This window comes from Macaca nemestrina, chromosome 13 (genome assembly GCF_043159975.1).
Source record: "Macaca nemestrina isolate mMacNem1 chromosome 13, mMacNem.hap1, whole genome shotgun sequence".
In the NCBI taxonomy this organism is placed as follows: Eukaryota; Metazoa; Chordata; class Mammalia; order Primates; family Cercopithecidae; genus Macaca; species Macaca nemestrina.
This window is the reverse complement of record NC_092137.1, coordinates 46,424,462-46,441,526: the sequence shown is the minus strand read 5'-3', so window position 1 is coordinate 46,441,526 and position 17,065 is coordinate 46,424,462. Positions and strand designations below refer to the sequence as shown.

The window sequence follows — 17,065 nt, the reverse complement described above, 5'->3', positions numbered from 1 at the left end:
TAGTGAAAATGCCAACTCACCCAGTATGAAAATCAATCTAGCAGCTGCTTGAATGTTCTCTACCTCCCACAGCAATGTGCTCCACTGGGAGTGGTCCTTGCATTGGTTTTGTTTAATGAGGTCTACCTATACAAGTAGATTTTTTCTAACTAAAACAGTGAATTCATACTTTCCAAAGTTTACAGACACTGGGAACAGCATCAATTCCAACTCTGCTTCTTTTTTTTTTTTTCCGCAAGAAGCAAACAGAATCACTTCTACTGCAGCCTAAAGGTGTTGATTAATTACCTAGAAAAGCAAATCTCCTTTCTATAAGGTTCAGCGGTTTGAGAGTTGTGATGGGGAGAGCACTCCTTTGGAAATCATCCTCACTATCTAGAGATATTTCTGGGCTGGGGTACTCTCCTGTGAACAATAGGAACATACATACTTAATTGAAAGTAATAAACCAGGATTCCGACTTTTTTTTTTCTTTCAGACAGAATTTCACTCTGTTGCCCAGGCTGGAGTGCAGTGGTATCTCAGCTCACTGCAGCCTCCGCCTCCCGGGTTCAAGCAATTCTCCTGCCTCAGCCTCTAGAGTAGCTGGGATTACAGGCACCCACCACCACACCCAGCTAATTTTTTGTGTGTTTTTAATAGAGATGGGGTTTCACCATGTTGACCAGGCTGGCCTTGAACTCCTGACCTCAGGTGATCCGCCACCTCGGCCTCCCAAAGTACTGGGATTACAGGCGTGAGCCACCACTACCAGCCCTGACTCTTATCAGCACTAATTTTCCTTATGACTGGAGAAGTCTTTTAACCTCTCTGGGCATCAGTCTCCTTATTCAGAAAGAGAAAAGTCTGACTAGATGGTTTCCATGGTCTCTTATAAAATATTTCTAGGCTCCCTATAAGCACCACTGAAAAAACTTGAAATGATGGCATTCTTTTGAACTTCATGAAAGCTGTATGAATTAAAACTTAAATACTCAAGCCAACAATGTGTTACATCAATTCTGTATCATCCTGCACTACTCATAATACAATGGAAACATATCAAGTGTTGAGGGAATATTTATTTAAAATATATGTTTAAATTGAGAGAAATTGTCCAACAATATTTTTTCCCTTCAGAGTTGGAATAATGATGGAGTTTGATTTGATTTTAGGAGAGGAACAACTAAGTCCAGCTGTCAGAAAGAGGGGAGAGAGCTTGAAAACTTCTGATCCAGGTGTCTCCAATTCCCCTTCTATGCTAGACCTGTACTGAGCACTACTGTAGAGGCACTCCGGGGAGGTGTCTGGACCTAGGTCTGGCTTTGGGACGGGACTTTGATCCCTGATTATCCAAGGATCTCATTTACATTTGCCTGAACCACTCCCCAAACGCCATGCACCCCAGAATTTCCACATTTTTTCCCAGTGAAAGGACTTGGGCATTCCTAATAGATGCATGCACAAAAAGGTGAAAGTGCAGTACCCCCGCCCACCAGGCTTCAGTTTCTGACATTTGTGATGTCATCGCAAATGCCCACTACCACCAAAACTGGTACTATCGAGGCCAGCCAGCCAACTACCGTTTAGAAAGCAAACTCTTTTATTATTAAACATTAACATATTTATCGACGCGTTAACGTTTTGGGACACAATCATCTGCCCACTTTTTGAGGGGCCATTGTTAGAAGGAATATTCCAAATGTTCTGCCCACATTGCATTTGGGGGAAGAAATTGCTCTGCTAAACCAAAGAAACACAAAATGTAAGAACTAGTGGGCAGAATCATCAGCCGAGAGCCCTCTCACCGTCACATCGCCCTTGTGAGGCACTCAGGAAAGCTACAGCACCCACTTACATAACAACACCAACTTTCAATGCATTGGTTCATATATTTTAATTACATCTTAGTCGCTAAAGAAGCTGTAGCCAGCAAACAGACCCAGGCACGAAAAGTAAATGAGTCTCAAAATGGTTAGTCCAACAGGAATTGGACAGCCCCTTAAGGGGCTCTAGATGGTGAAGGACACGCTGTTTGCCCTGCCATTCTGCAGCACAAAAATCCAGGCAGGTCGAAGAGGGCGGACACCCTGGCGTGGCCACCAGCCCGGATCCGCAGCTCACACAGCGGCTTCCAAGGCGTTTCGCAGGCAGTCCCGACAGTGGTTCTTAAAGCGGCCGCCCTCGCCAATAATTGGGAGTCAACGTTCTTCCCGCTCCCATTCCTGCTCCTTCTCTCTCTCCAACAGCCCGCTAACGAAGCAGGTACTGTAGCCAGGTGTGTCGAAATCATTTTTCCCCTGCTCCCAAGTTTCTCGGTATATACGGTACAAAACTGCACAAAACCCGGCGCTAAGGCGCGCAGGAGGAGCTGACACTTCACACATTTGTCAAGATTACTATCAGGCCCCACCTTGGCGATTGGCACATTCCCGATAGGCTTCGCAGTTGTAAAATACACAAGTTCCCTCGCCGGCTCCGGACCCGAGAGCGCCTGCAGAGGAGCTGTCTATAATTTTGCTTTTCGATGGTTCAGTCATTAGCATTATAACTGGTTTTCACAAAACGCACTGGAATCTTAGAGTCTTTTCCTTGTTCTGCTGCCTTCAAAAGACACGGAACCCCAGGACGGCTCCGAGGGCCCTGGGGATGTGCCGGCTGCAGTCTCAAGGCTCCCTCACTTGTCTTGGGTGTGAGGGCGCGACGGTGACGCGAAAGGGGGAACTGCGGCCAGGAAAGGGGAGCAGGACCCAGTCCCCTCCCCTAGCGATCCCGCAATGAAGGGCCCGGGCGCCAAGCCAGGACAGGCGCGATTCGCTCCCGTTTATCAAATCCTTATCGGTGCCCCGAGGTGGGAACCGCCGCTTTCGACCGGAGGATACAAGGTTTCTGGCTCCAGTCCCGTAGTGGAAGTTGGAACAAGAGCAAATCAACCTCGGCAGTGAGCCCTCCCGGCCAGTCACCTCCCTTCCTTCGCAGGTGGGCCCTCCTCATCCTCGCACCTCTTCACTACCGCCCTGCCGCTGGTTTCCTGCGGCTCAGGCGGTTCAGCCGGCCGCGCGTTGGATTCCAGCTTCCCGCAGCATAGCCTCGCCAAGCCGCGGCCGAGCGCGGGGTTGGAAGCTCCAGGCCACTGGGGCCGCAGGGGTGGAGACAGGAGGAGAAAGGGGACAGGCGGCGAGCCGCACACATATGCAGAAGATGAGGCCCTACCTGCTTCTGCCCCGCCGCGCAGAGGGCTCGAACCCTCGCTCGGGTAGCGCCAGGCCCGGCTGGACTGGGAGCGGCCGGGAGAGGGCGAGAGGGCAGCAAGAGTTGGCCGGAGTTGCCTCTCACCCAGTGCCGAGAGGTTCGCGAGAGCAGGCGGGCAGATCGTGGCTGCCCTTCCCTGTCCTCTTAGGAGACAGACACCCGGACCTGCCAGGGACGTCCAGTGTTGCTGTCCGCTCCCTACACACCGAACCACCTGCCCCCGCAGGGCAATCCAGGTCACTCACTACCTACTCTCCCCAGAGTTAAGGTGCGGCACGAGGGAAGTGGGTTCTCCAACCTCCAGTGGGGTGTGGAGCCGGGCAGCGGCGCGCTCTGAAGGGTCCTGGCTCTTCGGTGGGATTCTGTCCCTGAGCCGCTCTCCGCCTCCCGCCCCCCTTGCCCATTTGGGCCACGGCGCGGGCGTAGGAGCGCATTTGGAAGGACCCCGGGAATCCAGAGAAAAAGAGAGACGTGGATGCTGCCCCAACATGAGAGACCAGAGAAAGTCGAGGACATGCACCCACAAACATTTCCAAGCGCCAGTGGCCACGGTAATCTGGTGCAGGGTGGCTGGGAGATTTTCAAAGGCACCGCGGAAGCACCTCCGACCTCCAGGCCATCTCCCTCGGCCTCCTGGCCTCGCTGCGCGCGCGGATCCCCGACTCCTCCGAGCCACAGAAGTCTCCACTGCAAAGCTGCTGCTCCGCGCCCCCAAACCGGGCACATGCTCTCCCCCTCACAGCCCTCCAAACCGAGCCTCGAGTTCCAAACACCTCTCCGCACTCTTCTCCCAAACACTCTCGGTCGCGCCTGCCCAGCGCAGCCCGGCACTGGCCTCGGACCGGCCCCTGACCGGCCCCCTGGTCGGCCCGGACGCCCGCTTACCTTTTCTTCTCCTTGTCAGCTGTCATTGTCGCTGTGGCCCTTTGAGACGTTCAGACGCCGAGCACCTGGGCTTCCTGGCGGGTGGGGAGCTGTGGCCCTGGTCCGCTCCCGGCGGCCCGGGCGGGTGGTGAAGGTCCGAGGTGCGCGCAGGTCCCCAGCGCCCCGCGCAGTCAGGTGGAAGGTGGCGCGCGGCGGGCTAGGTGCGGGGGTGGGGGTGGGGGTGGAGAAAGGTGGCGGGGAGGAACCTGCGAGCGGAGGCGGGGTCGGGGAAGGAGTGGGTGGAGGCTGTCAGACCCGAAAAAAGGACGGCGAGAAGGGAACCCAAGTTCCTTTTTCCCTGGAAAAAGAGTCACTTTTCTGAGTTTTCAAGGAAAAAAAAAAGTGGCTCGAATGCTGGGAGTCGGAAGGAGTCGGAGGCTGGGCTGAGCTGACCATACAGTCTCAGGACACTGCCGAGGATTGTACGGCCGCCTCAGTAGCGCTGGGGCGGGAGAGCGGCGGGCGCCGGAGCTGTGTGGCGGGCCGCTCGCGAGTGTAAGGCTCCCGCGGCCGCCAGCCCACTTTAAAAACTCCGTCGGCCGGCTCGGGGCGGGCACTGGGCGGGCGCGGAGGGCGGGGTGCGGGCACCGGCGCGGGGGTGGGGGCGGGCACGCGCCGGCAGGCCCCGCCCGCGCCGCGCTCCGGGCAGCTCACTGCGTCCTGGCCAATGGGGAGGCGCGGCCGCAGCCTCTGCCCTGACCCCGGCCCGCCCCCTGCCCCCGCGCTGCGCCCCGCCTCCTGCCTCCGCACTTCCAGGACTTGTTTATGAGGTCGTCTGGGCGGCGGGTAGTGGGGTGGGACTCCGCGTCAGGGAGACGCGGCCTGCACGGGGCTGAGGGGCGGCCGGGAGCAGGGCTCCAGGATTGCTGCCGGGGGCGGCAGTTCCGCCACAGCGTCGTTGTCCTCCTACCGGCGCTGTGCCCTTGGAACGAGGGCAGGACCGCGGGCAGCGCCCGGCCGGCCCGGAGCCCCTCCACGCTGCTGCGCTCCCGCGTCCCTGGCCCCGTGACGTGGGCCTCGGGCCAGGTGGGGATGATTTCTCGGCCCCTCGCGGCTGCGTTTCGGGCGTGGGCGATGCGCCCTTTTCGGTGGGACGCAGCTGAATTGACTGTCTGGGAGAAACAGCGCAAGGAAATTGATCTAGGGATCAATTGATCTAGGCTGCGCCTGCCCTTCCTTCCCTCTCCTAGTACAGTGGTTGCTTACGGGCTTGTGCCAGGCGATTTGGTTTTGACAGGGATGCGGGAGAGGAGGCTCTTTGAGCCGCCCGACCTTCTGTCCCTGCTCTCGGCACCCCGCCGCTCCTGCGCGGGCCGGGGCGAGTTCAGAATTGGAGAAGTCAGTCTGGTTCCCCAGTGTGATCTTGGAGTGACAGAGTTGGCCATGTGCCCTCAAGTCACTGCATCTCAGGCCTGCCCTCTCTATCGCCAGGGTCGATTGAAGTCCTGGGGAACGCAAAGGCTACAGGTGTTGGAAATTCGTAGATTTAAGGGCTTATGCAGGCAACGGTTAGCGCTCAGGGATTTTCCAGCAGCGCTTTTGACGCTGCCTTCAATCTCTGGGCCCAGTGCTCCCCTCCCCCGCGCTGAGCTGTCCCCCACTCGCTACTGGCGATGGGGAAGGGACATCTGGAGAGAGGACAGGGGACGCCCTTAGTTTTTGAAGCCTGTGGAAGGACCCATGAGTTTCACAGGTGTAACTTGAAGGGAAAGCGAGGGCCAGAGAACTGGTCTGTATCTCTCCCTTTAACCTCTTGCCACATTTTATACTAGAACAATCTACGTAAACGATTTGAAGAGAAGGGTAGGTTTCAGTGCCCCAACAAAAATGAACGCGTATTTTCCCCGTGTACACAGAAAGGGTTGGGGGAGATACTTTTCAGGAACCTGGAGAAGGCAAAGTGGGGACAGAGGAAAACGGACGAAGAATTGGGAAATACTTTTTTTTTTTTTTTTTGAGACTGAGTCTCGCTCTGTCTCTGTCGCCCAGGCTGGAGTGCAGTGGCTGGATCTCGACTAACTGCAACCTCCGCTTCCCGCGATTCTTGTGGCTCAGCCTCCAGAGTAGCTGAAATTAAAGGCGCCCACCACCACCCCCAGCTAATTTTTGCATTTTTAGTAGAAACAGGAGTTTTACCATGTTGGCCAGGCTAGTCTCAAACTCCTGACCTCAAGTGATCTGCTCGCCTTGGCCTCCCAAAGTATTGGGATTACAGGCGTGAGTCACTGTGACCGGCCGGGAAGTAGACGTATTTTGTTATTTTCTCAGATCTCGGGGCCACGGAGCACCTATACAGGTTGATAGTCAACGAATTCAAAGATTGCAAATTGCTCTCTAGTGAACTATTTCATGGGGCTGGTGGGTTTCAGGAATGGGGTGATTTCGTACTGGGCTTCTCCAGCCAGCCATTTCTAGTGGACACATTTATGTATTTTAATGAATTCAAATTGGTAGACAGTTCTCCCTTAACCATAAGCTTATTTCCCTTACTTGGGACTAGGCTGTGGGAAAAGGGCACCTTGGTGGCTTCCAGGTGCCTACAGTAGTTCACCACAGCAGCCTCTTCATCCTGGACTGTGCTTGACAGATTAAGGCAATACCTCCAACGCATAGAGAACATAACTTTTTAGATCTTGTCTTGAAAGAGGAAAGCAAGGAGGGATCACTCAAGACCACATCAACCTAAGAAGACGTGGACACTTGGGGGGAACAACACACACTGGGGCCTGTCAGAGGGTGAGGGGTGGGAGGAGGGAGAGCATCAGGAAGAATAGCTAATGGATGCTGGGCTTAATACCCAGGTGATGGGATGATCTGTGCAGCAGACCACCGTGGCACACATTTACCTGTGTAACCTGCACATCCTGCACATGTACCCCTGAACTTAAAGGTTGGAAATTTCGTCAACCATATTATATAGCTCCTTCCTCTTGGCCAGACTGCACCCTGTAAGTGAAAGCTCCCCAAGCTAAGGCAAACAGCTGGCACTGAGTCTGGGATTTTTTTTTTTTTTCTTTAGACAGTCTCACTCTGTTGCCCAGGCTGGATTATAGTGGCACAATCTTGGCTTGCTGCAACCTCCACCTCCCGGGTTCAAGCTATTCTCGTGCCTCAGCCTCCCAAGTAGCCAGGACTATAGATGTGCACCACCACACCCGGCTAATTTTTGTATTTTTAGTAGAGATGGAGTTTTGCCATGTTGGCCAGCCTGGTCTCGAACTCCTGGCCTCATGTGATCCACCCACCTCGGCTTCCCAAAGTGCTGGGATTATACGCATGAGCCACTGTGCCTTGCCAAGTCTAGGATTTTGGCAGTGTCTGAGATTCACCAAAAACTGTATATAAATTCTCAAAAGCTCTTGCTTAGAGCAGAGCTGGGTGGCCTAAGATTTCTTCCAGGACTCAGCTCAATAACCTTTGCAGGAAGGAGCTGAGAGTGTAAACCAGATGCAGGCTGTGGCTAGGGTACATCCAATTTTACTTTTTAGAGCCCGTAGAGAACTAAAGGAGAAAAACTTTGAAAGGTGATGCTGGGGGAGGGAGTGGGGGATGGGGAGCTGGGTCCCCGGATTTAGAGGGGTGTCTTTAGAGACACTGATGTTTTGGCCACAGAGGGCAGCAGAGGACACCAGTAAGCAAAGCTTCCAAGCTGCTTAAAATAGGAGCAAACTGCCCACCTCCCAGCAAATCTCCCTACCTGCCCCCCAGCTCTGGATTGGATGGTTTGGGAACAAAAGCTGTGGCACCAGTGAAACACGTATTTGTTTTGACAAGGGACAAATCTGGTTCTCTTGCTTCCTCTCTTCTTTGTAGGGTGTGCCCTCAGGAGGATGGGATAGAATAAAGTGTGAACTTACAAACCTGGCAGAGCGCAAGCACCTGGGATGCAGTGGGCTGGTGGAAGAAAGATGGCCTCAGTAGTCCCATCGAAGTAACAGTATGTTCCAGGATGCGGTTGGAAATTAGGTTGGAATGGGTGGGATCTAACAGGAAGAGCTCTTGGAAGGATGGGCTATCTCATTAGTACCTTACAACTTCCAATGCATTGTCACATGTTGGAGTTGGGACCAGGGTGAGGCAAGAGAGGCCTTGCAAGTACACTGGCCTCTGTCCTGCCACATGCGTTATCTCACGTAATACCCATCTGACCCTTGTCTGTCTATTTCATTGGTTTGGGGGTGGAGAGAGCAGGGGAGGTAGGGAGCAGAGATGGGAGAGAGGACAAGCTGGCAGAGGCTCCTCCTTTATGAGAAGCCTTGCCTGAGTCACTCCTTCCCTCGCACTTGCGTGTTACTCCATCCAAATGAAACCAGCCCCTTTTGTGACTTTACAAAATCTATCCTCACACTCCCTGTCACTGAACTCCAGGTCCAGAAAACTCTGCCCCCTGTGTTTGGCTTTAGGCCAATGTTGTGAGATATTCCACACAGACATGTGCTGTATCGTCTTTTAAATGTTGTGACTTTTGACCCCACAAATCTAGAATTTGTCATCTTTCAAAAAGAGTTCTGTGATTTTTTTTTTTTTTTTTTTTTTTGAGGCAAGAGTCAAACTTTTTTTCCCACTTGAATTCCTAAGTACTTACTGGTATGAAGGATGCAGTTTTAAAGAACCCCAGCTTCTCCATTCCTCACGCTTGTATATTGATGACTTGGAGACTAACACCTTCCATTCCTAGGCTTAGGGATGAAGTTTTGCCTATGAAGGGGCTTGTGCATTTATAAATGTCATTCAACCAATGGTAAAGGAGTCATTGGTCCAGGGCCAATGTGCTCTGCTGCCTCCGGCCACAGCATAAGACATCAGTCTGTGGAAGAGAGCACTGGTGGTTTCCTTCCCTCCAAGAGAACATAGTTCAGTTGGGTACACACTGCATTTCCCAGATTTTGAATACACATTTTTTAAGGCTTCCAAAATCAGGTATCTTTTGACATGGTAATCCCTTTTCCTCCCCCAATTTTTAAATTGGTAAATATATACAATTGATATGCTCTTAAAATTGTTTAATGTGAAACTTGAGAGCAAAATCTTATAGCCTAAACAATAGGAGTGGTAAGAATTTAGTGGTGGTGAACAACCAGAAAATCTGGAGTCCCAGCCATGTCCACTGCTAGGACCCGGAGAAGCCTAGCCTGGACTGGCCCAGCTGCCGGGCTAATGAGTGTGACCTCTGAGGTGATAAAATAACACCCATGTGGAAGGAATGGCCGATAAGAAGGACATGCCAGCCCCACCTTAGAAAAAGGCATGAGTAGAAATGAAGATGCTGTATCGCTAAAAATGATGACATTGGGCCCCAAGCATCCAATTTTCTCTGGCACCTGGCTAAGACAGGCATAGAGGACAGGGCCGGTGGGGGCATAGTCAGAGACACCCTCCCTATCCTGTGGCATTGCTTTGGCCTGTAGCAAAATGTTAAAATGGGCCTCTTCACAAGAACACAAGAAAGAGCTCCTTGAAAATGATTTTGCATGCCTTCTCCAGCCACTGTCCACCTCAAGGGAGTGCATGGATTGATACAGAAGAAGACTCGAAGTTGGAGTTCTAGGATTGGGTTGTCAACATTGTGGTCAGTTTTCCTCCCCATACCATGGAGAGAGGACATGCTTTGCTCCTGTCTCTTAAGTCCAGTGACTAGGGCTTACCTGAGACCACACACAGAGCTTGATATGTGTCCCTGGAGCTTGTGGAACACAGGAGACTGCCCACTGGTGAGCAGCTGGCTGAAGAGGCCTATTGTAGAGGATGTTTCCATTTGGAAGTCACTCTCTCTTGCCTATATCATGGCAAGGGAGTGTGTGGCAGGTTGAGTTTCCTGGAAGATGACTCTGAGGGGGAAGATTAATGTGAGGAAGGTTTTTTAGAGAATGCTCTTGGGATAGCACCCAGAGGAGGAAAAGAGAAGAAGCAGGATCATAGAGAGAAGTGGACCCCCACTGCCCAGATCTGAAGCTGGGATGGCCCTTCAGAGTTGTCCCAAGACAGAGCCAAGGGACCTTTCTACCCCTGCCACAGATCGATCATTGTTTCTGGCTGACCTTGGGGAAAGGCTGTGACCTTGAGCAACAGCATCTGGGGGAATGTGTCCTTCATTCCTAAGGGGAGATCTGGGCAGTGATCACAGGGTCCAGTATGGCACATGGCATGCAGGTACCGGATGTGGAACCTGCAAGAAGAATCACCACCTAGGATCAGACACAGTGGCTCACATCTGTAATCCCAGCACTTTGGGAGGCTGAGGCAGGCAGATAACTTGAGGTCAGGAGTTCGAGACCTGCCTGGCCAACATGGTGAAACCCTGTTTCTACTAAAAATACAAAATTTAGCCAGGCGTGGTGGTGGGTGCCTATGATCCCAGCTACTCAGGAGGCAGGAGAATCGCTTGAACCTGGGAGGCAGAGGTTGCAGTGAGTCGAGTGAGTCGAGATCACGCCACTGCACTCTATCTGGGCAACAGAGACTCCACCTAAAAAAAAAAAAAAAAAAAAAAAAAAAAAAAAAAAAGAAAGAAAAGAAAAAAAAAGAAAGAAAAGAATAACCACCTAGAATTTAAAAAAAATTTAGAGGTGAGGGTCTTGCTATGTTGCCCAGGCTAGAGTGCAGTGATTATTCACAGGTGTGATCATGGCACATTGTAGCCTTGAACTCCTGGGCTCAAGCACTTCTCCTGCTTCAGCCTCCCAAGTAGTCACTGTGCCCAGCAATTTTTAAGGGGACTCTGTCCACATGGGCTTCTTCAAAAAGACCTTGGCAGAAAAAGGTGGAGGTGCAACTAGAGATAGAGGCTGAAGGAGGACCATAAGTGACCAGCTGAAGGTGAGGCCCCTTTGGAGCCATGAGGACTGCAGTCCCAGGGGACCAGGAAGGTTACATGCAAGGTGACAAAGATACCAAAGAGGGAAGCACCAGCCATGGCCAGGGAAGATCAAAGAGATATTTCATCCATGCTAGAAACAAAGGAGGGAAGGAGGATGGAGGGAGGGAGAGAAGGAGGGAGAAAGGAAGGGAAGGATCAAGGGAAGAGGGAAGGAAAAAGGAAGGAAGGCAGGCAGACAGGGAGGCCTCTCCTACTCCTTGTTTTTTTCTCCCTCCTACCCTACAGGGGCCAAGATGAGGCAAGTAAGGGGATGGGGTAGAGGTGCTAGATGGGAAAATGTCTTGGCGTCCTCAATGCCTAGCAGGGCACCTGGCATAAAATGGACACTCAATAAATAATATACTAAGAATGAGGAAAATGTTTGCCGCTTTATGATTCCCAGTGACTTTGTAAGGGCCTTCTATATCTGCATCATTCTGGGGACTGCATGTGGGTCCTTCTGAAGTCATGGTGTTATAGAACAGAGATACAGGGGTGATGTCTAAAGCACACACTGACATGTCCCCAGATGCACCTGCACATACACACTTGTACATGCTCATATACCTTCCTGCTGCCAAGCTCAGAAATAGGGTTCTACACAAACCTCACTGTAAACTTTTCATTTCTCTTAAGTGCATACCTCTGTCTTTGCCGTTTGAAGAAAACCAGGGATGCAATGCTGAGAATGTGACTGTAAATACTTCAGATTTTAAACTCCAAGGATTTTCTCTTGGTTTCCTCAGAGGGTTGTAGTCCGTGGTGCATGAATCCTGGGGTTTCAAGGCCATCTGGCCCCTATGTGCTCAATGATCTACCCAGTGGAAGGAAGACGAGATACAGACATTTCAAAACCTTTAGGCAGTGGGTCTTGGCATGCCCTATCTTCTTTGTTTTTGTATTGAGTCAGAGTTTCACTTTGTCTCCCAGGCTGGAGTGCAGTGGCACAATCTCCGCTCACTGCAACCTCCGTCTCCTGGGTTCAGGTGATTCTTGTGCCTCAGCCTCTTGAGTAGCAGGGATTACAGGCATGCGCCACCATACCTGGCTAACTTTTTGTATTTTTAGTAGAGACAGGATTTCACAATGTTGGCCAGGCTGGTCTCGAAATCTTGGCCTCAAGTGATCCGCCCACCTCAGCCTCCAAAGTGCTGGGATTACAGATGTGAGCTGCTGCACCCAGCCAGCATGCCCTATCTTAATTGTTAATTTTATATGATAGCAGATTAGCTCTCCTAATTACTTCCATCTTAGGCTAGATTAAAATGTTAATTTTAATTTTAATTGTTAATTTTATATGATACCAGATTAGCTCTCCTAATTACTTCAATCTTAGGCTAGATTAAAATGCATCCTGATCAGATAGTAATTTATGGTGAAGAGATGCCTTCTGGCCTAAAAACATGTCAGGGGTAAATCTCTAAGTAGATGACCTCAAGGCAGAGAGCCCAGAGTGCACTGTGTATAAAAGAATTACAGAGTGAAGTTCATGTGCCCAAGGTTTTAAAGAATAATTAAGAGCCTAATTATAAGAGTAATGAAAAGAGCCGTACACAATTCCAAGTTAGCTTTGCCTGTTAAGAGTAGAAAACTCATTTTATAAGTAATAAAATGATAATGCTTACACAATACAGCTTTCCAATTTCCTTTTCAAATTCCACTGTGCTTGAGGCACCATCCTCTTTGACTGCATGCATTCTGATCTTTGTTGAATAAATTTCATCTATTAATTCTTCTATTCGTTGGCCTTTATTGACTGTCCAGTCCATATGAATGGCCGTGGTTGAAACTCAGCTGAGAAAGCTGAATGACACATGGCCCTACCCTCTAAAGCTCACTCTCTCCTGTTGGAGACAGACTTCTAAACAAAACCACCATGCCTCCAAAGAGAAAACCCCATTTTTCTGGGAGCTCAGAATGGGAAATAACTCTGCCTGGGGATGGAGGTGGGAGGGAGGAGAACTTAGGGAAGGCTTCTAGAAAAGGTGACATTTTGGCTGCATCTTGAGGGGTGACCAGGAGTTTGCTAGTTAGAACAGGGAAGGAAGAGCATTCTGGGTTGAGAATTAGGACAGAGTCTTCTCTTATAATCCACAAAGCAAATGTCAGGTCATACAGGAGCAACTCAAAAGACCTTTTGCAGAGATTTAGTTATTATTGCCCATGCTAGACTATCAGCTGCTACTGACTTTGTGCAGTACTTAGACCACCTAAGTTAGTGCCTGATAGGGCATTTTGAGGATGACAGTAATGCCTGTGCTGGAGATGAATGGGATGTGACCCTCATCTTTTAGTCATGACATTCCAGCTCTCCTACCTTGGGTTTGTTCCCAATAATTAAGTGGCCATCACAGCAGTAGTGACACCAAAGCACGGTAGTGAGTATTCTTCTGCAAACTCCAGGAGCATCTGTGGAACCAAGTGCAGATGCCTTTAACCTGTGCAGCAGTTGACTCAGGTTACCAGTCACCTTCTTCAAGTTCTTCCCGAGAAGATGTATCTTTCTTGTTCAGCCCAATTTTTATAAACCTTAATGTTCTCTTAAAACTGAAATTTTGCACAGTAGCCATTAGCATCAGAGCAACATTCCCATGAGTTATGGAATCTCCTAGAGTACTTTACTCTAAGCAAAGAGCCAATTATTGCAGCCCTGAAGTTGGAGGGGACACTGATTAGTATCTGTGGCCTGGAAGTACAGATGGATGGCTGTGGAGGCCACAGCATCTTGAGGATGTTAAATGGGGTCAAAAGCAAATCAGACTCCCTTATGGCCCAACTCAGGAGTTATTCTTAGGCATAGGGAACATGAGAGAGGTCTCTAGAGTTGGGAAGAGTGGACACCTAGTGGGGAGTCCTTGGACCCTGCAAGTTTCCATTCAATTTCTCACCCTGGGCACTGCCCCCACCTGTTCTCTGTACCTATTCCTTCTCTTCTATTTCTCCTCTCCAATTCTTCTCTTATTTCCCCATTCCTCTTTCTCAGTAAATATATCTCTTTTTTCTAGAAGTTTCTACTGAGTTTGAAGGTTTCAATGACCATGTTGATTACAGAGATAAGAAGGCTATTTCCATCGCTGTCTTTGGATGACAGACAGCAGAGGCTCCTCTCTGCAGGCCTGGCCAGACTGCTTATGAGGAGCTGGAGGGAAAGATGAATGGCTTTAAGTCACTCAGGCCAGTACCTAAGAACCCAACACTGTGCTGGGCCTTGGGGGTGGTCCTGGGGTAGCCTGAGGGTAAGGAATGCTAGAGAGGTATGGCAGAGAGAACCTGAGAGAAGGCGTTAGGACATGCAATGAAGTCCCATTTCCCACTGATTCCTAACTTTATTTTTCTGCCAAATTAAAGGAAACATATCTTCCTCATATGGTGGAGAAATAAATGAGACATAAGATAAATCTAAAGCTCAATATAAATATAAGGGTTTGAACCCATCTAAACTGGGTCTGTATGGGCTCAGCTGCTCCAAGCTGGGCTAGACTTGGAATAGGAAGCAGTTTCACTTGCCCTTTTCTCCTGTGGGCCTAGAAATCCCTGGATCAGATGATGCTGTGGAGCTCACTGTGGGAGAAGGGGAGGGAGCAGAGCGGGGCTTGAAGCCTGAATCCTGGAGCCCAGGTTAGGTCTCCATCAACCCGAACAACATCTCTGAGTCCCCACTTCCTCATCTGCAAGACGAGAATTCTAATCCCACCTCACACACTTAGGGATAGAATCAAATGCAATACTAAGCCCAAAGTCACTGTATAAACCACAATACAAATGTGGTTATTAATATCCTATCATTAATATCTTGGTGTTTCTTATACCAATGGATTTCCAAAGGGAGAACATTAGCAAGATAAAATAGCCTCAGAAGGAACCAAAGAAACTACATTTTGTACACTAGGGTAATATAAATTCAGTACATTTTAAAACTTAGTTTCTATGTAAGATCATTTAAAAATCAGTTTCTATTAAAATTCAGAAGCATTTCTAAGTATTGGGAAAGACTCTCTCCCTGCTCTTTGCCATTGCTACATTGGCCTGCCTCTGGAGGAGAAGGCCCTCTTCCCTTCCCACTTCACTAGTGTAGGACTCTTTGGGTGAACTCCCTCCCCTTCCCCCCGAGCAGTTGGGTGGGAGTGTGGTAAGCCTCTGGTTATGCTTTAAAAATAGTGTTGAGAGAGAGGCAGGCAGGCAGGGAGGCTCACCTGACAGGAAGGACAGGTTTTCCTGCCCTCCCTCCCTACCTGCCCCACACCCAGTCACTCTGTCACCCCAGGGGAGCTGTCAGCCCAGCCCCACAAATTAGAGGGTGCTGCATGGCCCTGGCCCCACACAGTGTTTCCATGAGAACCTCTCCTTCCCCCGATTTTCCCTTTTCTTCCGGGGCCTCCTTGCACATAGAAAGAAACCCCTGCTCCTAGCCCCGTTCCTGTATCTAGACCCTGGCAACCTCCGTCACTCATCCAGACATTAGCTAGGAGCTGGCAGTGCCAAGGATGGCCCTGGAGAGGAGGATGGGGCCAGGGTTGGCACCTGGGCCACTTGGGCAAGCCTGAGATGTGGGTGCAGGCTTTGCTTGGCGCTCCCAGTGGCCCTGGCCTGGCCTCTCCTAGGATCCAGAGGAATCCTGGACCCTGAGTCCCAGGCCCCAGGAAGGGAAGCAGTCAGACCTCTGGCTTCCCCATGGTGGCATCTGAGCCCATGGCATTGCCCTCTTCCAAATACACCCTGCATCCCTTGGCTCTGCCTCACCCTTAACCCCTGGTCAGCTCCTTCCCAGTGGCCAGCACTACCCCTCCACTGGCTGCAGACACGGCTGCATCTTGCTCTCAAATTATTCATAGGGATGCATACCTCCTGCCTGTCCTGCCATACCCCTCACAGACCTCAATTAATGCAGCCCAGGTGATTGAGCATTTGTCTTTTGATGGATTGAATGACAAACAGCCCTATGAGGTCTCAGCTTGTCCTCCATCATCTCTGGCCTGAGGAGTTTCCAGGGTTTTGGGAACTCTGGGCTTCATGGAAAGAAAGAAAAGGTACAGTAAATGCTCTGGGACTGTCCGAGCCTGAGGACCGGAGAGCACGGCGTCTTGGAATCAGACTGATGTGGTCGGCCTCCCCGCTCTGTAATTCATCCTATAGCCTTGGACAAATCCATTAACTTTTCTTGATATCAATTTCCTTATCCGTAAAATGGGGATGAAGTTATCTACTTCAGAGGGTGCTGTAAGGATTAAATAATCTCCAAGGCCTCTACAGTGTTCAGACACACAAATCACCTATAGCACCACTCAAAGTGTATGTGCAGATGGGGTCTGGCTTCTTGCATTTTGTTGTTGTTGTTTAGTTGATGGTTTTCTGCATTGTGCATGTGTGTAGTTAAACAAAATGCCCTATCACTGAGATCTGGCCTGCAGGGCCAGGTCTGGACACAGATAACACTGCTGGAGGAACACTAAAACCTTTCTTGATGTGCCACAGGCTTTTATTTCTCTTATTTCTCACTAAGGACAGGGAAGCTTTCATCAGCGACATCAACAACAACACAATAAACATGTGGACACCTCCCCAGGGGTTTCTGTTGAGCCTGAATTCTCCCACCCACCCACCCCCACCAATTGCCTTGGAGATGTGGGGCCACCAGACTTGAAGCTCGTGTCACTCCCAGAGGTTGAGGAGTGAGAATTCCTTGCACCAGGGGCTGCCTCAGCAGTGAAGCCACAGGAAATAGTCTTCACTCTCTCAGTGGGGCTGGTGGTGACCAGCAATATCCAGTTAAAAGCTGTCGATCAGGGTCTCTGAGCATTCCTGGTCTGGGAACGGAGGGGAAGAATCTGGCTAGCTCTAGGGTTACACAGCTGAGTCTGGCCTCATTAACCAAATTAGCTAACCAGCCGCTGTGCAAGTGATGTCTCAGATGCCCCAATGTTCATGGAGGAAATTAACTCAAATTATTATTATACACACCCCACATCATCAATTGCATTTAGCAAGTGTCCATATACCAAGGGGGAGGGAAATCACCACAGACTTAGCTTTTGTATAGCCCTTTGCTCTTTAAAA

General features: G+C 50.3%; 1 protein-coding gene and 1 long non-coding RNA gene across 2 annotated transcripts in view; one reads left to right on the top strand and one right to left on the bottom strand.

The window, feature by feature from the left end:
- LOC105464962 (endothelial PAS domain protein 1) overlaps positions 1 to 4,665 on the bottom strand; it is a 90,320-nt gene extending 85,655 nt beyond the window's left edge. Inside the window, exon 1 of the mRNA XM_011713131.2 lies at positions 4,117 to 4,665. Coding sequence (XP_011711433.2) covers positions 4,117 to 4,142 — 26 coding nt within the window. The 5' untranslated portion in view covers positions 4,143 to 4,665. The remainder of the gene's footprint in view (positions 1 to 4,116) is intronic.
- A 294-nt stretch (positions 4,666 to 4,959) lies between these two features.
- On the top strand, positions 4,960 to 8,482 carry LOC112423697 (uncharacterized). The gene is made up of 2 exons (XR_011611694.1): positions 4,960 to 5,181; positions 7,969 to 8,482. It is a non-coding gene; the product is annotated as an uncharacterized lncRNA (long non-coding RNA).
- Positions 8,483 to 17,065: the final 8,583 nt, after the last annotated feature.